The 24,615-nt window shown below is 40.1% G+C and overlaps 1 protein-coding gene across 1 annotated transcript in view; it reads right to left on the bottom strand.

Annotated features, from left to right (window-relative positions):
- Window positions 1-24,615, bottom strand: part of FAF1 (Fas associated factor 1) — a 166,214-nt gene that overhangs the window by 82,951 nt on the left and 58,648 nt on the right. The window contains exon 8 of the mRNA XM_053392478.1: window positions 2,289-2,375. Within this exon, the coding sequence (XP_053248453.1) occupies window positions 2,289-2,375 (87 nt within the window). The remainder of the gene's footprint in view (window positions 1-2,288; window positions 2,376-24,615) is intronic.

Below are 24,615 nucleotides of genomic sequence, written 5' to 3'. Positions count from 1 at the left end.
TTTTAGATACTGCTTTAAGAAAAAAAATTGAAAGAGTTATTGGCATCTCTTACAGTTTCCCATATGTCATTAGCCTAAAACGACAAATGAAGAACATGCCATTGCTCTAAAGGGAAGTGCAGTAACATTGCTTTTAAAAAAGCTCTTGACTTTGATGCATTTCTGGTAATGCAGAAGATTGAAGCTTATGAGGTTCATAGGAGACTCGATTACACAGGAATCTAATTATTGGAAGTCTATTTAGTTGTCCTGTTTGCTAAGGCAAAGGTTAACGAGAACTGCACTGAAAAAACCTCCTGTGGTATTACAAAGTATTTCTTATGGTGCATAAAATGTAAATGAAAAGTATTCTAATCAAGTCCTTCTTTAACTCTTTGTTAAAAGTTAGATCTCTGCTCTTGGTTAGTACCATTGAGACATCTTTCTGTCAAAAATTAAGTTACTACCAAAAGAAGGGGGATGAAAAAAGAAAGGGGGGAGAATCTGACACGGGAATATTAGGCGATAAACTTTCTGAGTGAATTGTCTATAAATGACAAAAGAGAGAGAAGTGTTCTAACTGTTATTGCTAATGTTAAATCTTCATAAATATTAAGTTGGTGGCTTTAATTTCAGATAGAAATTAATTATATTTTTGGGAGTAACACGTTCAGAACTGTTTACACAGCTGACAGGCCTCAGCTGCAGTAGTTTCAAGCTGGGAGCTTTCTGGACTCGTCTGCCTGAAAAGCAGATGACTTAACAATCACCAGTTTCATTAAACTTGAAAAGAAAGAAAAAATATCACCTGCAACATTGTCACTTGTTAAAACAGAGTTTAAAAACAGATTTGTGCATTTTATACATGCTGGACATCCTATCCTACAAGGAGGTGTTATGTTTTTGTTGGCTGTTTTCCAAACAGCTGCTGGCATTTGGATTAGAAATCATGGGTTTTCAAATCCTTTCTGGCCTTAACTCAAATAGCAACAGATGACAACACACCAATATATTTCAGAAGTTGCAATTAACCTTGTCTATGTTTGCTTTTATCTAAAAATTCAGTTCTACTTCCAACAGAAGGACTAGCTACTTTCCCAGAAAATATCAGTGTGGCACTGTTCTGCCAAATGGGCAGCAATGTGCGGCCATTCTTTGAACTCAGGATGCAAAAACAATAAAAATTAAATTAAATAAATTAAATGCAGGGAGACAGCACATTTCCCAACAGGTTGCAAAAGAAATCACAGCCATTGCAGTAGTTATTGTAAGATTAAAACATGACTTATGGCCCTAATCCCAAAAGCCTTTTTAAAGTGGACCCTATGACTAGCACACATATAGTAAAACTTTTCATTTTTTGATGAGCAAAGACAGGAGGTTCCTTCAGTCCTATTCCCTTCCTGTCACAGACTGACTTTTAAACCGTGGAAAATGGACTAGAGAAAAGTCTGCAGAGAACTGAAGCCTTAAACATTTCAGGTAGTACTTAAGCACATGCTCAAATGTTGTTTGAAGTTGGCTGTCCTTCCTGAATGGGGGTCACAGAACATCATATTTATGTGGTCCTACTATTCTTCACCTTTTTAAAAAATAAAAAAGATTCCAAATTTTATTAAAACAATAGTTAACTTACAACATTAAGTGCATCTTACTAATAAGGCCCTTCCTAGTTTACTAAAAAAGAAAGAGCAGCAAAAGGCTTTCGTAGCTGTTACAGATTTGATTCTTTATAGCTCAAACATCCCCCATGTAATATGGATTAAGAGTATTTGTACCGTGTTGTTGCAATAAACAAGCTACATTTTCAAGAAGTCTTCCATCTCTGCCTTCCTTCCCTTACTCTTATTCTATTGGTTATTTTAGCCATATAAGACATATCCCATATCTGAGTCAGCCATCTTCTACTGGCCAGGTCTCTATGAAGGCCCCTCCATAAAGGAGGCTTTTTCTCTTTTTCACTCACTTGGCACACTTGAAATTCCCAAGCCACACAATGTAGGCGCACAGCCTGTTCTGGCCCCTTCCAACCCAGGCAGTAGAAATCCTTGACTATGCTCTGACTGTGCTCTGGTCATTTCAATTGACCTATTCAGAACAGCTTATGAAATAAATGTTTCAGTGCTTTACTGGATCAGTCAAACAGTTAAGCACCAAATATTGAATTACTAATATAACTTCAGGAGCTTGGACCAACTCCACAATTATATGACACACAGGAGTATAGTAAAAATGAAGTGTTTTTCATAGAGTCTGAAAACAAAACCATCATATGTACTAAAAAAATTATGAAGTAAATTGTGACTTACTGAATCATCTGTAGCAGAAGCAGGCCACCCTTCCCACAACTGATGACGAACAGGAATACTAGTCAGGTCATACACGTTTCGTTTAACCTACAGAAACAACACAAAATTGTTTAGGCGAACTGCTGTTGTCAAAACTATTTATCCTTTGCAAGGTCATTTAAAATGTGCAAACAATTTCACTCAGCCTCAAAACAATCCTGTTCAGCGATTCAGATATTGCTGTGGAACTCAAGCTGAGAAACGACACCTTGCTCAAGGCAACCACAGAGACCTCAATGGGAACTGGGACCCAAATTCAAGGCGCCTACAATCCAAGCCAAAGGCTACATCCACTGGACCACCACCTTCTAAACACAGTTATTTGAAAGATAGTCCCATGGATTCAAAATGCCAAGCATAAGCAGAAAGGGCACTGTGTATTTAGTAAACTGACATGCATAAGATTTTTTTCACCCCATGAATATTATGTAAATACAGTCCAGGGTCCTAGTATCTGTTGCTGTGATGTACCAAAATTAAGGGAAAGTGAATGCACTGAAGTTGTTCAGTATTCAGTTATTTATTTTAAATACCTCTCACCTACTCTTCATTGCCAAGGCAATCCCAGAACAGGTTATGTCAAGAGTATGTTACATTGAAATCAAAACAAAATGCATATTTAAAAAAAGCAACAGAACAGGACCCTAAAATCAACAAGATGGCCTGCAATTCAGCAAATTCCTCCAAAGGTCTGAGGAAATCAGCAAGTTTTCAGCTGGTGCTGGAAACTCAACAGAGTTGGTGCCAGCCATATGGGGACAGAAGAGAAATCCACAACCTGCACGCCTATACAAAGAATGCCCTCTCTCGTGTTACTGATGTATGTACACAATGCAGGACTATCCACATGGCAGGCAATCACTAGTTGTACACAAACAGTTCAGGACCACTGATATTTTGCAACACCTACTTGTTGCAGCACCTACGTCTGCCTGCTACTGTTCTCTGTAGCTCTAGGTGCATGTTTAATTTTTTTTAACCCATTATATGAGAAGTGCCCCTGTGGAACTTCCATCAGATCCCGTTCAAAGGATGATTTGAAGATTATGAAAATGTATCATGCAATTACGAGGATTGAGGCTGAGGCTGACTTTCCACTTCTTCAACTGGAATGGTCTCAAGTATGGTCTTAAAGATCTCTCAAATATAAGTTTTTAACAAATATTGCTTCTCTTCAATATTTTAATACATAATGTTAAGTAACTACTTGGAAATTCTGCAACTGCAGAAACTTGTGTAATTATTGAAATGAAATGCACCTATTTGAAGAAAATTCAGTATTAGGTTTTAATACTAAGAATACTAGACCACTATGAACAATTTAGAAAACAGAAATTAACATTATGGAAAATTCCACCAGAACCTCAACAACTTTCACCCCACCATCAGCCTGAGTCTAGACCAAACCACACAGCAGTTTAATTTTCTGGATAGTATTGTGCAACAACACAATGGACATAAAGCACCATCTTTTATTGGAAACCTACAGACAGCTACATACACGCCCATGCAGTATGGGGGGGGGGCAGCCTGCACATTTATCCCAAGCCTTGGATAGCCAGGCTGGTGGGGGTCCCTGCCAGGGGCCTGCCAAACTTATGCCGTTATGCCAAGAACACCCTGTGCCTCCCAGCCAACAGGGGACTTAATAGGCGAAACGACCATGTATGCACTGCAAGGCTTCCATAGTAAAACTAGGACCTGGAACAGATAGTGGCGGTGCCGCAGTGGTGTAACTCATGGACTGCGAATCTATCTACCGTATTTTTCCATGTATAAGACGTCCCCATGTATAAGATGACCCCTATTTTTTTGAACCCCAAATTAAGGAAATGAAACCCTAAAATAGAAGTGAAAATCTGGATGATGGGCGGCGGCAATCTTTTTGGGGGCGATCACCCTCAAAGTGCATGCAGTTCACCGTGTTGCAGAAGCAAAGGCAGCAACTGGGGCACCAAACACTCCACCTCCGTGGCAGCTGCTTCTGTGGGGAAGCAGGCTCCCAAGCAGGATGCCAAGGAAGAGCCGGGGGAAGGCAGCGGCCGCTCTATGTTGGGCCATGCCGCCAAGCAAACTGAGCTGAGGAAGGTGGTGAGTGGGCTGGGGGTAGGGTGGGAGTTTGAGAGGGGAAGAGGAAAATAGGAAAGAAGGGCAAGGAGAGGTAGCTGAGGAAGCTCTCAGCGGCGGCAGCTGTTCTTGATCCAGTGGCTGAGCCAGAGGGGGTTCAGGAGGCGAGCCAGTCGCCAGCATGCAGCCCGGGGCGGGGGGGGGGAGAAAGGGGGGATGGCAGCAGGAGGGACCACCTCAGCTCACCCAAGCAAAAATCCCAGACATATGCTTAAATATTTTAAAAATTCCCCCAGATGCCCATGTTCCATGTACAAGACGACCCCCCAATTCTTTACTAATGTTTTTTAGCAAAAAAACTCATCTTATACACGGGAAAATACGGTACATCTATATCATCTATATCTATATATACACAAAGAAATCAATGGGGTCCACTTTCTCTGGTGACAGTGGCAGATCTACCCATCAGCTATGAGTAAATTTGTTATTTTGTTTATAATATGCACATCCCACCTCAGCTGGCAACTAATACAAATTGGTTTCCAAAATATAATAATCTTATGCTGTGTTTTCTAAAATATCTGTTAGCTTTGGCAAGTCTAGAAATAATGCATAAAGTGCAAAATAATATTTTCTGCCAGCTATCACAGCAACAAACATGATACATTTCATTTCAATAATTATGAATATTTCATCAGTCTCAAAAACTAAGATTTTTGTTGACTAACATTAAATACTAAAGCAGCCACATAAGCTGAATGAAGCAAAAGTTTTCTTTCCAAAAAGCCTGTGAAGTAAAAATAACTAAAATCTGGAGTTGGATTCCTTACATTCCTTTCTAATTCCAAAGTACAACACCACAGTATTATGAAATAAACAGTATTCTCCTTTTTCCATTCACTCATCTGTAACTGCACTGATTTCAATAACATTCCTTTGCTATTCTAAGCCTGAAAGGCATGCTCTGGTTATAGTGTTATGTTGGTATAAAGCACAATGCCAGACTGATGTGCTGAACAAAAGTGATCAAAGTTCGAGTAACGTTAGCCAACGCACAAGTATTCTGCTTCATTATTCAACCAGAATGACATCTGTTGAGCAACTCGTTGCAGAATACACTAGTTGTTAGAGACCAGCCTCAGCTGGGAGGTACCATGTAAAATGTATTAGGGTTATGTTTGATTAAACAAACTGCTGAGGCTATATTCACAAATGGGTTCTGAAAAGATGCCAAAGTCAGTCTCCCTCTCTAACCACAGTATGTTAAAAAAAAAGTCTGCTTTCCCAGTGATGCAACAATGGTGTAATTGTTTAAAAATCTGTCTCTAAACAGATTTTTAAATTTTTTTATATAATATGAAAATATACATTCTGTACTGGGGATATTTTTACATAGACTGAATGCCCATATGTATCTATGCAGCTCTCAAACATGGAGGCAGGGAGAGACTTTACTTGGGCTTGGTGGTCTGAATGGAGGGTGGGGAGGATCTGCAAGCTTAATAATGGGGTTAAACTGTAGATCGGGATGGGGAATCCACAGTCCTTCTGATATTCCTGTACTGTCATCAGCTTCAGCTAACATGGCCAATGGTCAAGGGTGATAAGAACTGTAGTTAAGCAATATATTGAAGGCCACAGGTTCCCCAACATAGATCATGCTTGAAGGAGTTTGTGAAAACCTATTGCCTGTTTCTATATGTGGTATCAAGATATTGTAAAATCTTGAGAGATCTTCTGGAGCCAATCAGAAGCAGTGTTAGAGCAGTAGAAGACTGAGTGAGAGAGCTTGTGCCAACAACTATAGGACTTGTAATGTAAGAGGACAGATACCATGGCTTAACATGAACAAACACAAATTCAGCAGGAACTCTGGGCCTAGAGAATACATGCCACATAGATCAGGGGTCCAGCTCACACAATGCTAAGCCAAACTTAGCACAAACAAACAAATGTGCAAGTTCCTGGAGAGGAGATTGCAGCCACTTAGCTCAGCAGTAAAACTGGGAAAGAGCAAGGTTTGGCTTTGTGTTGTGTTGAACAAACCTGGGCTCATGGCTAAGCCCTTTCAGAAAACCACAAGCTGTAAAACACAAGGAACCCAATGGTTACAGCTTGTGGTTTGTATGGAGAAAGCTAAACCACAAGTCCGTGTTCTGACAACTTACTAAGCCAAACCATGGCTAAGCTCAGCAGCAAAAAAAGAGAAAAAAAAGGAAGGAGCAAAGCATCTAGGAGTTTGGCTTAGTGTTACGTGTGAACCAGGCCACAGATATATGTTGAATGCTCTCTCAAATTTAGCCAGAGAAGCCAATAGGGTGTTACAGTCATCTAGCAGAAGAAGAGAAAGAGAGAAGTACCCTAAGAATCAGAGACAGCAAGCCTATAGGATACACAGACCCCAGAACATAAAATAAAAAATCAGTTCTATCTCTATTCTCCAATGTACACAGAATAATCACTAGATTCCACAAACAGGAAACAGTGTGTAAAGGGAATTATTTCTGTTCATAAAATGAAAGTTAAGATCCAAGTCATTATGCTTTGGTGATGGTGCTACAGTTGGGCTTCAGAAAAAGTGTTCAAGAAGATTGCATTTGAATATTTTTCATCCCTTACGTGATTTTCACCATCTAAAACAATGCATGAAAGAATAATTTGCTCCGGAAATGAAAGTAGAGGGTGTAAACTTTATCTAGATGGAACACTAGTGCATTCTAGACACATGCTTCTCCAAACACACACACACACACACACACACACAGAGAGAGAGAGAGAGAGAGAGAGAGAGAGAGAGAGAGAGAGATGAGGCATCAGCCAGGGGTGGCCAACTCTCAAGAGACTGCGATCTACTTTTAGAATTAAAAACTGGCAGTGATCTACCTCCATTTTTGAGCTTTTTTGGGGGGGTTCAGCTCAAACTTGTTGAGGTAAAGTCACTCACAAAAAGATCGCTATGGATCAGCACAGAGAAAGCTTCCAGAGATCATACAACAATGGATGGTGGGGTGAAGGAGCGTGGCAGGAGTCAGAGATCGACCACAATCTACCAAAACCTCATGGGGATCTACCGGTAGATCGCGACTGACCTGTTGGACGTCCCTGAATTAGAGCATAGGTAGTCATCACAGTGGCCTCCAGATTTTGCTGGAACACAACTCCCATCTGCCCTATGTTTTTTGGGGCTGATGGGAGTTGTAGCCCACATCATTGGGAGGGTACAATGTTAACTACCCTTGCACCAGAGTCTAACGTGATAAAATAAAGCATTTTTACCCAGAAAGGTAATGACATAGCAACTGGAGAAAGGGACTGCAATTTTATTAGTGTCTTTTCAATGTTAGCAATGGGTCATTGCTAACATTCTGAATGTGGGAATTTCAAGGGAAGTTAGAATTGACCACAGCAGCATTTTGGTATGCATATTTGGAGCAGAACTTATATTTTCAAGAAGTAATGCCATATTTGGGGTATCTATACTGTATCTAGCCTTATTTTAAAACAATTCAATATTAAATTATACTCTCCAACACCTTGAAATTGAAAATTCAGACCTTCAATGGTCCTAATTTTATTTATTCAATATTCATTTCCTCTTAATACTGAATTTTTTTCACAAAAACTTCCTAGTACAAGAAACTAGTAAGTTGCTCTGAAAATGGCGTTCTGCAGTACTTCATTTTGGGAAATATAATAAATAACATCAAGTCTAAATGGCTCTCCGATAAACACTGTGGAAAACTTCAAAAAAATGCCAAATGAATAAATCTTCTAGTAATAATAATAATTGTAATAATAATGCCAAATACCTGTTTCTTAGGATATAATATGATATTGAATCAAGAAATCCAATATCATCTCCTATCATGTAAGCCAATTAAGAACAAGAGCAAACTAATACCTGAGCAGCTTTATCAGTTTTGTACATACGGCATTATTTTACTATCATCAATGGAATAACACGGCTTGCACTGTGACGTATACCGGGATGTCTCTGTCTTTCAAATATCACATGTCCTGCCCCCAACAGACTTGTTGTTTAAGGGCACCTGCAGCAGCATTGGAAAACAAACAGATCAATACAACAGACAAATGGAGTGATGAGGGGTCATTGACGCAGGATTGTATTACAGAACAGGTGGGTTCCAAGGATTCTCTCTGAGATAGAGGCAGAGTAAGAAAGAGAGAAAGCCTAAGATTGTGTGCGTGTGTTAATGCCACTTTACTCAGGTTTGTGAAGATACTGTCTAAGGCTGAAACTGAAAACTCATTTGCAAAGACGTATATATCACTGAACACAATGAGTAAACATGATTAGGGTTACACTTGTAAAGGGTAAAGGACAGTGCTGAAAAACAACAAGGGTATTTTCCTGTGAAATCCTTACCTGTCAGATCAGAACTAAGTCCCATTAAGTTCAATGGGATTCTCATGGAAGTGTGCATAGGATTGCAGCTTAAAGACTGTAGCATGCAAGACAAACAAAAGACCAAAAATTGTTGCAAGCCTTTTTTCTTCTTCAGCTTTTCCACATCAAGGACCCACTTCAGCCCCATATGCACTATGGTACTCAACTCTGACATATTTTCTCTGTTTTGATTTTTTTTAAAGAAAAGATAATAATTTTGGACTTCTCTATATTTTCCCCTCTCTTCCTCACTTCGCCTCCCTTTAACTTATATAATATATATATATATATATATATATATATATATATATATATATATATATATATAGTTTCATGGATTACTAGCCCCACTTTAACTTTCTCCTTTTCTTGCTCTGCCCCCCTCTCTTTCTCCAAACCCTTTCCCTCTCATAAGAAAATCATAATGATTTCTAACATGGAATTTGCCTCTCTTTTTCTACAGCTGCCGCAAACTAGGCTGGTATCTTTATCAAATTTTCTGCCACAACTCAAAGATCTCATTATTAAATATTTTCTTGGTTTACAAAAGCACATGCCTTGTCTCTTTTTTTCAGGTTCTACTGTCTCTCTTACAAATTAGTTACATTTGTTGTGATATATTATTGTTGAGTACAGTATTAAGTTTAGGGCAGAAGGTGGGGAGAGGAGTGGTGAGGCTTTGTAACAGTGTACGTGTGGGGTTTTGTGCCAGCGTCAACTGGGTGGGTTCTCTTTCTATTCGTTTATTACATGGTACTGAGAGCTATTGGGGGGCAGGGTGTGGTTGGTTGTCTGTGGTTGGCTGCAGTTGTGTTTGTTTGCATTTGTGACGGGGGGGGGGGGAATGTTGGATCAGGTAAGCCAGATTGATTCGTATGATGTTGGTGGATTCTTGTTGTTGTCTTGCTGGGCTGTGTATGTGATAAAGGGGAGCCATACTGGGGTGAAGGCATCCTCTTCCATTTGTCCCTGTGTCAGTTTCAGTTTATTGGTTAGCTTTTCTAGTAAGGCCATTTCCCATACAATTTGATACCAGTGGTCCATGTTTACTCCTGACAAGTCTCTCCAGTGTCTGGCTATGAGGCTTCTGGCTGCTGAGAGTAGGTGAGTTATAAGCTCTGTATAATGTGAGTGGTCATTATGATCTTGGAAGATGATGACCTCACTACTTCTAAGAAACAAAAGAAGTATGAGAATATATCAGAGTAAGAATAAATCGGTATATCAGGCAATACCTACTACATGCCCAGCAGCCATGCCTTGATATCCATCAACCTAATATAAATGGTATTTCAATATGCAATAAAAATGTTGTCACAGCCCAAAGGCTCAGTGTGAGTTTCCAGCATTCCTTAGTACAGTGGATCATATCTGCTGATTGTACTTACAGCAGAACAGAAGAGGAGTCCTTATACTAGACCGCTTACCATTTTCCACAGTAGCCAAATGGAGAGCATCAGCACCTGATACACAGTGGCAAGGGGTTCCATATTCCCTTTCCATTTGGAAATGTTATATAAAAGGGAGAAAATGCTCACTATGTTCCAAATTCATGATCCTCTCAAATCCTCTCCATGTTCTTAGGTGAAAGGCCAAGCATTTCATTAGTAGCAAGAGATGCTAGGAGTTACCAATACTTAAAAGTGACAAACTCCCGAAAGAAGATAAGCTGAATGCTTAACAGATAAAGAAACCACAGAATGCTGTCTATAATGCTGTTCTCAAATCTTGTAGAGTTACCACAATAATTCAGCAGGTGCAACAGAAGGTTTTGCTAGAGCTGAAATGAGAACAAACTACACAATTCTTAATGTTGACAATGAATGAACATGTTTGGAGACACTTAGCTGTTTATCATGTGTTTGGAAGGGCCAGATACTTTGGCACATATGGTGACATTTTCCAGCTTGACAAAGTATGGGCCAGCAGTTTGGCGTAAGCCTGCAGTGTGTGTTCCTTTGTCTATGGGCATTCAAATTGTGTTTATTGGCTGCAATACTGGTAACATAAGAGTTGTTGGATAATCTGAATCCCTGGAGCTAGAAAGTATATATATATATATATAAATGATTGAAATGTTTAAAAGACCATAAGACCATCCCCTGCAACAGGCATTAAAGCTTTTCTGTAAAACCTGGACAAAAATACTGTAGTGATATTGCATTGATTGCAGCAATGGTATAATGCTGCAGCATCTAAATTGCTATGAATAGTTTAAACTATCATCTCATTGATTTTACATTATAAAATGAGGTCTCACACTGAAATAGATAAAAATAGATAAAAACTGAAATGCTGACAAAGAGAGCACATCTTAAGTAATCCTGCCTTGCAATACCTCAGTTCTCAAAGAGCTCCGTTTTCAAATGTTTCAGCTCCCGAACGCCGAAAACACGGAAGTAAATGCTCTGGTTTTCAAATGTTTTCCAGAATCTGAACATCCGATGAGGCTTCCGCTTGGGTGCAAGAAGCTCTTGCAACCAATCATAAGCCGCACCTCGGCTATCGAACATTTCGGAAGTGGAACAATTTTCAGGAACGGATTATGCTCGACAAACAAGGTTTGAATGTATAGTTTTACTTTCTGTGTACTTGTGATGCAGGTCAACATGGCATGTTTCCAGTCACCATGCAAGAGAAGTGACCCAGGAATTATAATTAGAGGTTGTCACACAGTTTAAAAGAGCCTTGGAACAAGAGATCTGGTCAAGGAGTGACTGAAGAGCCAACCAAACCCAATTCCAGCAAACAATTTTAGTGGAATCAGGCTGGCCTAAGATTTTTTGCTGCCTCTCTACACTCTAACTTGGGGCTTAATAGAGTTGGGTAGTATGTCCATTCCGCATTGCATGATAAGGAGCTGACTGTAACACTCTATGCTTGTTTTTTAATTTAAAAAGGGGGGAAACAAACAAATTTAAGTTTGATTCAGTAACTTAACTATCACACAACTGGGTAACAATAAGCTGACAACAACCACATGTGGAACTCTATGAGACTGTCCTTGAATTATAATCTTCTTAGGGCTTTGAAGAATGTGCTCAGATTAAACCAGGAGAAAGACTTATCTCTGCTTCCCACAGCAAAATTTGGGAAGCAGCATGGGGAACAGGTGAACACCCCACCCTGATTCTTTCAACCTTGGACATCGTAAGTTGAACAGATCAGCAAGGGCAGCTTCAAAGAGCAGTGCTACGAGGGAGAAGCAGTTTCTATCAAATGGAAACCATATCTCCTTCTTTCAGATCAACAGATGGATGGTTGGAAGCACCCCTTTTTTCAGCAGAATTGGGAACCCACTTAAAGCTCCCATTTGCTCCCCTGAAGCCCTGCCCTCCCTTATCTGCCCCACACCTGACATGATGTAGGACCTCAAGTGTAGAACGGATCGGAGTAGCTCTCCTAAGATAGCCTGAGGACCAAAGGTTCCATCACTCCTTACTTATCCCAAGCTTTTCAAAGGTAACTGAACCACTGTGGTGGAGTGGAACACTTGAGAGAAATTTTGAGCCTCATAGCAGAAAACCCTCAGAGGCTCTCAAGTAAGATCAAGTATGTGAGGTTAGGAAAAAAACGACCTTGAGAGATTATTTGACTGAGCAGTTTAATTTGTGTCTGGAATAAGCCAAGATAATAATGAAGCAGAGAATGCCAAAACAAGCCATTCCAAGCAGAGGTTTATTCTCATTATCTAGAAAAATCTCAAATGAACATTCACAGATGTTCAATAGTTCAAGTGTTCAGAGATTTCCCCATCAAATTTTAGGTTCTGTCTTTAATACAGTATGATAATTTAATAGTAATATTAAATTAGTAGGTTCATAAATAGCATCTAAAAGTACAGGGGGAGGTTGTGCACAGTTGTTTCTGAGTGGCCATTCCCATCACCCTCTCACACTCTTACATGCCCACGCAAGCTATTCATATGTGATAAACCACAAACAAACACACTGCTCATACAAACACCATTGACATGTACTACATGTACATAGACTCGTTGCTAGCCAATATTTCAATAATGCTGCCTTTTCCCTTCTAATTTTCAGTCTACTTTTGTCAGATCCTTAACTTCCACAAGATAGCTGGAATTTAGCGCAACTGTAACCAAGGTTATAAAAACAAACTTAAACCAAAAGGTCTATTGTTTTCAGAGCTATAACTATCTATTATTATCATAGACTGTAAGAGTAAAGCGTTTAACTCCACCACACATTCCCATACAGATTACACCTAATTATAAATATACTTCATAATGAACATTAAAGTCTGTGGTATTAAGTAATCTTACATTGTCCTATTAAGCGACTAACAAGCTGTCTTACTATATTCATAGAATGAATTCTTTTTTAAAAAAATTACTTCCATTTAAACTATTCACTAACAAAGCTATTCCTTAGCTCATCCCTGCCATAACCTGCTCTATTCAGAAACATATGGGAAAAGACATTAAATAACCACTGCAAAGCATAGACTTCTAGTATTAGTGCTACACACTGCATACCCCTATTCATTATTCCACCTCCCCTATTTAATCTATCATTAAGATTCAGTGACCCTACACTAAATTTAAAGCAGATCCTTCCTTCCTCCCATGCCTAAATTCACATACTTTTCTAGTTGTAGATGCCCTCAAGTATTACCCACTCTACAGGGTTTCTCTAATCTCAGCTCTGAGCTATGTCGTGCTATACAACCATGGAATTGCCGTTTTATATCTTTAACTATGAGGGCTTGCACTTAAAAAAACCAACACTGTGCTATTTCATTAGTAAAAAAAACTTCTTTAGTAAATTCCAACAGTGTAGGTTTTTTTTAAATAATAATAATAATCCCACAACATTTCATATTCTATAGTACCGCCAACATTATCTTTGTCAAACGCTTTGACAATACATCTCATGAATTGTTATTAGTTTTATCAACAGCAGTACATCCTAGCCAAAGCTTGCTCATCCCTATCCTATCAATCAACCCAGGCATCCATTTAATGAGAAAACAAATGTTGTTTTTTTAAAATAGAAAGATGATTATTTATGTTCAGCTTTGTGTTTTACAATTTAAAATAGCAAACACATATGCTCTATCTGGCAGCGTCACAACGTGCTCTGCGAACTCCATCGGTTTGCTGACCAGCCTGGCAGAGCGAGCATAGATTTCTCTTGGGTATGTCTGGGATCTGAGAACTTGACAAGGCATTGGATCCGAGCCTTCATCAGTTCTCCTGCACCACATGCCTGAACTGTTCCCAACACACCACCTTTTGGGCTGTTTTGGTCAAGAGGGCCACAGAGGTGGTAGTGGTAAAATCCAACACTGGCTCTCCCTCTCTGAGGCAAGAGATTTCTCTCCTACTAGAGACGTTAAGTCTGTAGCTTTAGCATGTTAAAACACACAAAGATTTGAATTCATCCAATTCTACAAAGCCTTTGCTTTATAACAAACCTGAGAAAGCCAAATAACTGAACACACAATTTTGGTTTTATGAAATGGAGGGATAGGTCAGTATTAAAGTTACCCAATGAAAACGGCAGAGGGCTACTGAAGAGTTCACTTTTTCTATAGGGTTGGGATATGGAGGGGGGCAATTATATAATATTCCTAATATTTCCAGTCTGGAAAGATTAATTTGGCTTTGCTTTGGTTCTAGACCTTCCTTGAAATGCTGCTCTATCAGTCTGGGATAAATGGAAATCTAAAGTAGCTCCATCTACTTTTCTATCTTTTTTAATGGGGTGTTAGGGGAGGCAGTACTTCTGGTACTACCTGCCGTGCTCCCGCCTTTGGTCCCCACCCTGCACTCAGACCTTACCTTTGGCTCCTAGCAGATGTCAGCATGCAACAGCAGCCAGATCAGGGTAGCTGATGGGTCTCAACCCTTGGTGACTTAGGAACTTCGGCTGCATGTGAAAACAGGCTCCAGAGGATTGAACGGATGAGACTATCCAAGGGTCAATAAGGTGGTTTCTAGACGTGTTGTAGAGGGAAGTAAGGGACAGGTGGGGCTCATCAACCTGGCAAGGCAGCTCATGTAAGAGAAGGAAAACTCTGGTCCTAAATCTCTGCTGCAACGCTTGCACTGATGAAGCAATCTGCTTGTCACTTTCTCCCCTCTCCTTTCCCCACATGCTCTTCTGGGGTTTTTTCCCCCACTGCCACCCTGAGCCAATTTGGGGAGGACATGGGGGAGGAGATGGAGAAAGCCCTGTTGTGCTAGCTCAAGTCCTTTTTCAGGCTTCTGCTAATAGAATCTGTTAGTTGAATCTGGCCCCTCATGTCCAATGGAAACGTACCCCCAGGTAAGTGTATGAAGGTTTGCTGGGGGAAATGTGGGTATAAAAGAACGTGTTTTCCTTTCAGGTTTATCCTGAGAATCAAAGTTTTTGGTCAACAGTTATACTATACACCTGCACTGTTACAGGTTACAGAATTTCACTTGATCCATTAATTAAAGTGTTTGACTATGTGGATGTTTCAAGACTATTCAAAGACATCATTGTTTTTCTTTGATTTGCTGTCCCAAATAGCTGCACAATGGAAATCAACAGGATTAACTTTCCATATGTGGCTGGTTTGTTCAGATCTGGGATGCTATGATAATGGAGAAGATCACTGCACACATTACTGACTCCACAGGAAGCCTTTTTTCTAAAGCATATATGGGATGTTGCTTCCCCTTGGTCTTCAGACAGGGCACTGGCAAACATACACACATACATCCAGAAAGAAAGAAAGAAAGAAAGAAAGAAAGAAAGAAAGAAAGAAAGACAGGCAAAATATTTTTTCATTTACTGTTTTTAAAATGTCTTTTTTGCTATATGTATGGTTCCACTAGCCTTTATACTTTTGATATTTCTTTACCATATAGTTTGCCGCATTACTTTATTCAAACCTTCCCACTCACCCTTTCCCCTGTCAAATGTGCCAATCTGCTGTTACACTGTAATACCATTTAGATTTCATACTGGCACCATATTCAGTTTTATATTCAATGTTTAAAAACTATATTAAAATAAATAGCAAAGGAAAGGGTAAGATGGGGAGAGAAATGATTTGAAACAGCTGCTACTATTAAGCTTGTACTTTGCCAGGATAAGGCATAATTGCACCAACAGAATCGCATAAGCACACCAGAGTGGCCTAGCTCACAATGGCTGAGCAGTCATGAGTGCAGTACACAAATCTACCCTTGCCAAAGGGGCACAATTGGTGTGTGTGGGGGGTGCGACTGAGAACTAACACAGCCATCTGGTGCACGGAGGCTCTCTCAGGCAAACATTAGGTCATAAAAGCCATAACAAAAGACTGGTATGCAATAAAAACCACAGTCATACAAATATTATGAATGTGTTCTGAAGTCCTCTACATGAAGTTCATAATACAGCACACACAGAGATACATGGAGTGCATCAACAGAGAAAAACAGCCACTGACATGAGCACAGGGGGCAACAGAAGCCTGGGGAACCAATTAGCTCCACACAGAAAGACTGAAGAAGCTGGAAGATCGGTGACAGTGGGGAGTCAGTGGCTTTGAGGGTACTATAGACACTGGCATACTATGTTATAGAGGAATTCTGCACTCCCACAGTCCTGAACAATGAAATTCCATCCGTAAGAACACCGCAAGCAGATGCAACATTAAACGCGACACTATAGATGACAATTCAATGCAAAGGAAAAGGATTTTTTTTTAAAAAAGATGAAAATGAAATCACTCTGTACTATCCGCATTGTAATGGATCCAGAGTCAGCCCAAAGAAAATGGGAGAATATACATTTGCAGAGTATACAATATACAATATACAGAGAGAAAGAACTAGGAGAAAGGAATACCTCACAACTAGGAATTACAGTTCATTGGTCAATAAATAAATATATTAATCTAGGTCCCTTCCAACTCTACCGTTCTATGATTCTAGATAATCATAAATTTGGGTAAGACTGATGTTGTGCATCAGTAAAAGGGGATTAAATGAGAAGGGGGAGAACCATGTGCACCGCCATGAGCTCTTTGCGATATAAGCACAATAACTGATTGAATAATTAAATAGTGCGCAGTTAAACTAGGGAATTAGTTACCACAAAATGTGGTGATGACCACCAGTTTAGATGGCTTTGAAAGGAAATTAGAAAATTAAGGGAAAATATAGCTACAATGGCTACTAGTCATGATGACAGCAGGCCTCTGTGTACCAGATGCCAAGAACAACAGTGGGAGAGGAATATTCTCCGGGAGGGTGGGATTCAACTAATGAGTCTCACCAGTGGAAGCCCTGCACAAGGACTTCTGCTTGTGCAATGAGGCTTTCAACCTCTCCTCCCCACCCCTGGAACAGGGTGAAGGGAGGAGTGGGAAGATCATTCTGTCTGGCAAACTAAAATGCTTGGGTTGACAGAACAATCAGAAGAACATGATGCTGAAATTCTTCTCAGATGCCTCATTTATGGGCTTCACTGTATGAAACAGGATAGTGGACTAGACAGAACTTTGATTAGATCCAGCAGGGCTCTGGTAGTATAATAGAAAAAGCTGCAGTGCACACTTTAGTAGATTTAGGAAGAGAAGAAGGAATAGAAGACATGCAGAAGATTATCCTAAAAGAAACAACATATATATAACACAATGACATGCAAAATACTAAAAGATAGTCTGAAAACATTCAAAATACATCAAGTGTATTACTATAAAGGTTATAAAAATGAAAATTTATTTCAAAAAAGAAGTGCAGGGAATAGGAGAAAGCCTTGCAATATTTCCTGTAAGCCCTTCATGCATGTGAGTGAGTGAGTGAGTGAGTGAGTTAGTGAGTGAGAGAGAGAGAAGGTAAGGATGCACTTCTTGTGCTCAGAGACACTGTTACTATATTCCTGTTGATTACCAGTAAACAGTAGGGAAATCTAGCACACCCCATAGTCAGCAAGGAACCTAGATAGAGGGTTCAGATAGTATTCCCAGGAAGATCATAGATCAAAGAATCATAGTTCGAAGGGGCCATGAGGGTCATCTAGTCCAGTCCCCTGCAATACAGAAATCTTTTGCCAGATGTAGGGTTCGAACCCACAACTCTGAGATTAAGAGCTTCATGCCCTACGTACTGAGCTATCCCAGTTTCCAAGCTCAAGTTTCTATCACAGTATTTGCTTACAAACTTTACTAAATGGCACATAGGAAGATGCCTTATACCTATGTTCATCTAGCCCAGAATCACCTGCTCTGACTGGTAGTGAGGTCTTTCCCATCACCTGCTAATCCTTGCAACGGGAGAGGTCAAGACCCGGAACTGGAATTTTCTGCAAGCCAACCACATGTTCTAACTGCGAGCTATTGTCCCTCCCTCTATGATACCTGATCACTGACAACTATTCCTTTTGTAAACATGAGGAATTATTTAGTGTAGTGCTAAGCTAAAGTCCCATAGTGGTATACTAGTCAACGGAGTTGGCACTGTGTGACAGGGGTGGGTGGTAATGTGGTCTAAACCACTGAGCCTCTTGGGCTTGCCGATCAGAAGGTCGGCGGTTTGAATCCCCACGACGGGGTGAGCTCCTGTTGCTTGGTCCCAGCTCCTGCCAACCTACCAGTTTGAAAGCATGCCAGTGCAAGTAGATAAATAGGTACCACTGCGGTGGAAAGATAAATGGCGTTTCCATGCACTCTGGTTTCCGTCATGGTGTCCCGTTGTGCCAGAAGCAGTTTAGTCATGCTGGCCACATGACCCGGAAAGCGGTCTGTGGACAAACGCCGGCTCCCTCGGGCTGAAAACGAGATGAGCGTCGCAACCTCAGCCGCCTTTGACTGGACTTAACCGTCCAGGGATCCTTTACCTTTACCTTTTACATAGTAGCTTACAATAGCAGAATGATTTGCACAAGAGAAGGCACAGGAAGCCAAGCCCAACACTTCTTGTTGCACAACCAGTTGCACAACAAGATCCCATTAGTGCGCTATTGCACTAGATTTCATACTCTGCAATCATCATCCTCACTTTTATGCTAGTGCAGCAGCCTTGTGCTGGCAGTCGGAGAACGCTGAATCCAGACCTTAATATCTGAATGAATCAGAGCATACCATGTGCATAATTTGCACCAATGTTTCTCTATATACCAAATGGATAGTTTGTATATAATTTGTGCACTGTTAACTATTTGCATAATTTGTTCAACTGCTGAATTGTTTTACTTAGCACATTATGCAACAGTAAATCAACATATTTGAAAAACTTTGCAGATTCTTTCCAGTGAATTGGATTTTTGTCCCAATATCCACACCATGGCCTTGACAGTATATGTACCGGTATATGGTGGGAATCAAAACAGAAGCCTTTTAAGAAGATTTTTCTCACTACTGCCACCTTTTGGCAATGAAATAAGCAACCATCTGCAGATTCCATGGGAAAGTATGAAGAGGCAGAATAATTGGGGCCAAAATAGCAAAGAAACTGGGAGATCTGCCTCCTTCTAACTCCCTTCGCCGCCACCCAGAAAAGCTGTGTATTTGATGGGAAGAAATAGTGGTTATGAGACAATCTAATCAGAGCAGAATGGGAAAAGAAAAGCAGCCCCCCAGCGGTTTCCCCCAGCTGTCTTCTTAACTCTCTCGCTGCACTCCTAGGAAAGCAACTGGGTGGGGAAATTTTGATTGTAAATAGAGCAAAGTTAAGAACAAACAGAGAGACAGAAACAGAAGGTGAGAGAGCTGTTGCTCCTGTTAATGTACAAACCCATGCCAGGGGCAGACATTGGTAAAATGGCGCCCTGAACAAGGACAACATTTGGTTCTGCACCCTAAATATTGCTTTTTATGGGCCTTCTCAGTCAGTAGATACCTGTATAAATATTGGGATGATGATATTATAATTATTATTAATATTATTATTATGAGTCCCCTCAGTTTGTTGCTCTGTGTAGGGGAACTGCTTACACCACCCTAAATCCAGCGCAGTCCATAACCACATTTCATGGGGGAATATGTTGAGAGCCTGAACACGTGGATCCCAGCATCTTGCCAAGTTTGGTTCTTAACATCAACTGTAAATAATATAAACTTCAGAAGAAATAAGCTGAACTCCACTCTACTAGGGCCACCAACACTATCAATGTCATCGATTCTTCTATAAAGTTTGCAACTTTCAAAACTTGTATGCACTATAAAAATATTCTCATCCAAAAATGTTAACTCTCATGCTTTTAAGCAGCTCTTGGGCATGGATCGCACAGAGGCAGTTGAGGTGCTAGAGCAGTGCTGGGAGGCTGGGTGGGCCAATAAACTGAAGCTGAATCTAAAAAGACAAAGGTGTTAATATGCCCTGAGTTCTCACATCCAGGAGGTGGGCAGACAGGTTGGCATTGTCCCTGGAGGCCCAGGTGCTCTCAGTGACTAAGAGTGCCTTTTTTCAGCTGTCTGGTTCCCCAGCTATGGCCCCTTTTGGATGACTTGGCCACTGTTCTCCATGCGCTGCTAACTTCCAGAATGGCTTATTATAATGCTCTTTCCGGGGGCTGCCCTTGAAAATGACTCGGAATCTTCAATCGGTCCAAAATGCAGTGGCCAGATTACTGGCTGGGGTTCGGATCTCATATAACCCCTGTTTTAAAGCAGCTGCACTGACTGCCAGCACGTTTCCAGGCCCAATTCAAGGTACTCGTGGTAGTGTTTAAAGCCCTAAATGCCCCCCAAACTGAACTGCCTCCTCCCCTAAAGACCCTCTCGGGTGCTAAGATCAGTGGAGGGAAACTTCTTGGTTCTTCCACTGCCCTCAGAAGCTCAGAGGGTGGTGGTCTGGGAGAGGGCATTCTCAGTGGCAGCCCCTAAGTTGTGGAACTTGCTTCTCACAAAGATATCTAGCATCTTCATTAGGCAGCTTCCAGCAAATGCTGAAGACCCTCCTCTTTACCCTGGCTTTTTACATTTGATGCATATTTTTAGTGCCCATCTTATTTTTGTAATTTTAAGTTGGGACCTTGAAGTGAAGGGTGGGTAATTAATTGTAGTAATAATCATAATAGAAGTAGAGTGGTTCTAGACCTTTCTTGCTCAAAGTTAGCCTACTGTGTTCCTATTACCGCCATCACTTTTTTTCCAGATGCAACTGCTGCAGTTGCTTATTTCATGAGGGTTGCAGCTTGCTGTCTCTCAGTAGAGTGTTCTTTGATCCCAGATCACAATGTACAGTGGTACCTTGGGTTAAATACTTAATTCATTCCGGAGGTCCGTTCTTAACCTGAAACTGTTCCTAACCTGAAGCACCACTTTAGCTAATGGGGCCTCCCGCTGCTGCCGTGCCGCCGGAGCACGATTTCTGTTCTCATCCTGAAGCAAAGTTCTTAACCCGAGGTACTATTTCTGGGTTAGCGGAGTCTGTAACCTGAAGGGTATGTAACCCAAGGTACCACTGTATTTGTAAACCACTTGATAAAGCATCTAGCTTTAATGCCATAATCATTTAAGGCCCAGATACTTAAAGACCATCTCTTGCCCACTCTCTAACATCAGCTGGTGTGGTCCTTCTTTATACCTGTATCTGAAGTATGTTTGGGAAGACCACCTGAAATAATTTTAATACTCCCAGCCCTTAGAGACGTGTCTGGTAGCTTCATAGTTGACCTCTCTGCTTTGACTTAGTCTGGCATGTGTTTAATCTACTTGACTTGTATTTTATCTTCTATCTAACCTGCACCTAGGGTTTTTTAATATATAATTTGGATTTTTATATATCATTTAGCTGTCTTGGCTATCTTTATATAGAAAGGCAAGATATAACTTGGCTTTTAAAAAAGTTAAATAATCCTATTTTTATATTCTGTCATCTTGCAACACCTTTCAATCAGTGCTTGCAACATCTACCGTAAGTCTTAGATTCTAAGTGCTTCATCTACCTGAGCTCTACCAGAACTGCTAGGTACTCTGCAGTTACACAGACAAATGGGTTGGAGGTGCAACTGATCGCCATACATTAATCAGATCAGCTGCTTTATAGTTTGATGTTTCAAGGTCTTACACTGGCCATATGCTTCCAGAGCATAAACTGTAAATGATTATTTGTTTCATTTCTGGCCCATTCTTTCCCAGAGGAATTCCAGATGGTGAATATAACCACCATATGAGAAAGGTCACCCAGAGAACACCATGGCAGAGAAGTAATGTGAACCTTATATCCCCCCTTATATTCTCCCCCACTCTACCCCCTGCCCCAAACACGCCCACTACATGACCTTCTTGACAAACCAAAGATGCAGAACTTAGACAAATATTCTCCCTACCATACAACCTATCCTTCCTAACAGAGTATGCCTTCAATGCACTAATGAAAATGAACTATGGGACATGGGTGGCGCTATGGTCTAAACCACTTAGCCTTGGGCTTGCCAATGAAAAGGTTGGCAGTTCAAATCCCCGCGACGGGGTGAGCTCCCGTTGCTCGGTCCCAGCTCCTGCCAACCTAGCAGTTCAAAAGCACGTCCAAAAGTACAAGTAGATTAATAGGTACTGCTCTGGCAGGAAGGTAAACGGCGTTTCCGTGCGCTGCTCTGGTGTCAGTGTTCTGTTTCACCAGAAGCAGCTTAGCCATGCTGGTCACATGACCCATAAAAACTGTCTGTGGAGCGGACAAACGCCAGCTCCCTCGGCCTGTAAAACGAGATGAGCACCGCAATCCCAGTGTCATTTGCGACTGGACTTAACTGTCAGGGGTCCCTTTACCTTTAAATGAACTATAGCTTTAAATCTGACTGTTTTAAATACTTCTAAAGAATATTAGGATTGAGGGAGCATTCCCCCTGTCTATTGTTAAGTGCATTCTTTTAAATGTCTTCAATATACATTGTTAGAGATGTTTTATCATTACAAAAGCTTTCATCTATGATTAAAGAGTCTCAATTCATTAGCAAATTAAACATTCTGTAATACAGGCAGTCACATGTTGGCTTTGTATCATTTACGTTGCACCAGCTGGACAGAAATGCATGCAATTCTGGAAGTTTGTGGGAAATGAAATGTTATTTTTACAAAACTTGAAACTTGGGTCAGAATGATAAAAAAAATACTCAGGAGATTGCTGTAAATTGCTTGATACTACAATTAAATGCATGTGTTTTACATGTTGCTGTTAATACTACTTGGGTTTTGCAATGATGTACCCATATTAAAAATCAATTTGTTCCTTTTCTTGAGGACATCACTTATAGCAAGTGTTAAGTTCACAACCTTATTATCATAATTATAGGGAAATTATTATTCTACCCTCCCCCCACTGATTTAAGACTAATGCTCTAGCTATTTGTAAGATACAATATTAGCATTCCTCCCTCCTAGCTTTTCTACTGTGATGACCCAGCACAAAGATGCTTGTTTTAGCTGTAGGGTCTTTGCTTTATCTACCAGGCCATGTATGGTGACAGCTGCATTTGGAAGCAACTTAAAAGAAATTTCATCTTGGTGCCACCTAATCCAGACCCTGGTACAAACAGCATGGAAGAGTCAGTGTCAAAATTAAACAATGCTGGATTTTCTAAGAACAGATGCTTTTCCCTTGCAGCTGTAAAAATCTTAAAACAATCCTGTGCCACTCTGTCTGGTCACGCAACAACCACAAAGCAAGGCATAAATTTGGCCACTTATTGCAAATGTTTGCTGAGAGCTTTAAAAACAGTAACAGGGATTTATTGGGGGTGATTATGAGGCTGCATTACCCTTTAAATGAGCTTCGTGGTGGTTTAATCTACACCCATGATTTTTATATGTTGACAAATGAATAACTTTGCTACAAAGAGTTTTTAGGGCATTTTATTCTTATAATAAAAGCACATTTCGAAATGGGTAGGTGCAATTAGTACACTCTGATACCATCTTGGATTATTTAAGTTCTATTTACAGCTGAAAACAAAGCAGCATTCATGCCTCATAGAACTAACACTTTAGATAGTAGATAGATAGACTGTTCAGATCAGAGAAAATGTGATACTAAGGTACAACTGTAATAATATTATGGTGGTAGTTTACATGCTAATGTCAGTGACTGGTAGGGCCACACTGAACTGACTCTCACCTGTGAATTGCCCTGATACCATTAATACAATATGTCATGGTATTTAATATTATATGTATGCCCAACTAGTAAAAAGACAGCATGTTGCAAGATCAGGAGTCAGTAAAAATTTAAATACAGGCTTAAACTGATTCCCATAATGATGTTTATTTTAAAAAAATCTAGGGCCTCACGACACTGTGGGATACTTCTTTCACATTTATCCTAACCATATTTGTTTGTTATTCTTTGTATGCATACATTTACAATACTCGACACATACACATACTTTAACTTTTAAAGCCATTAGAAATATCTCTTAATGAATACTTTCAAATTGGTGATTATTTTTAACTCAAGTTTACAGAAAACTTTTGTCAGAGTTAACAGTTCATTAGCACCTCCCTACTTATCAATATAATTGGATTGTTTGATGGTACAAAGTCATCTTCTTCTCAAATCTACTTTTAAAAGGCAAGGTGAAAAATGACCAGATTAATAAGGCTAATCATTGTTTCCTAAAAGACAGTATTGGGAGAGGGGAATAAGGCTTTTCCCCCTTGCATTTTAATTGTACATCAAAAATCAACCCTCTTTTCCCTTTCTTTTCCTATCTCCTCCCCCACCTCCTCAAGATATTATGTTTGATATACAGGCATATTTTAAAAGCACGTTAAAATAATTTAAAAATTATTATTTTATTCAGGGGGTTTTTTTTAATGCAAAGTTGTCTACATATTTACCAAATGAAAAAAATAATAATGTTGTGTTATAAAATGCATCACAGA

This window comes from Podarcis raffonei, chromosome 6, assembly GCF_027172205.1.
Source record: "Podarcis raffonei isolate rPodRaf1 chromosome 6, rPodRaf1.pri, whole genome shotgun sequence".
NCBI classification, from domain to species: domain Eukaryota; kingdom Metazoa; phylum Chordata; class Lepidosauria; order Squamata; family Lacertidae; genus Podarcis; species Podarcis raffonei.
Note: the sequence above shows the minus strand (reverse complement) of the source record. Positions and strands in the feature narration are given on the sequence as shown.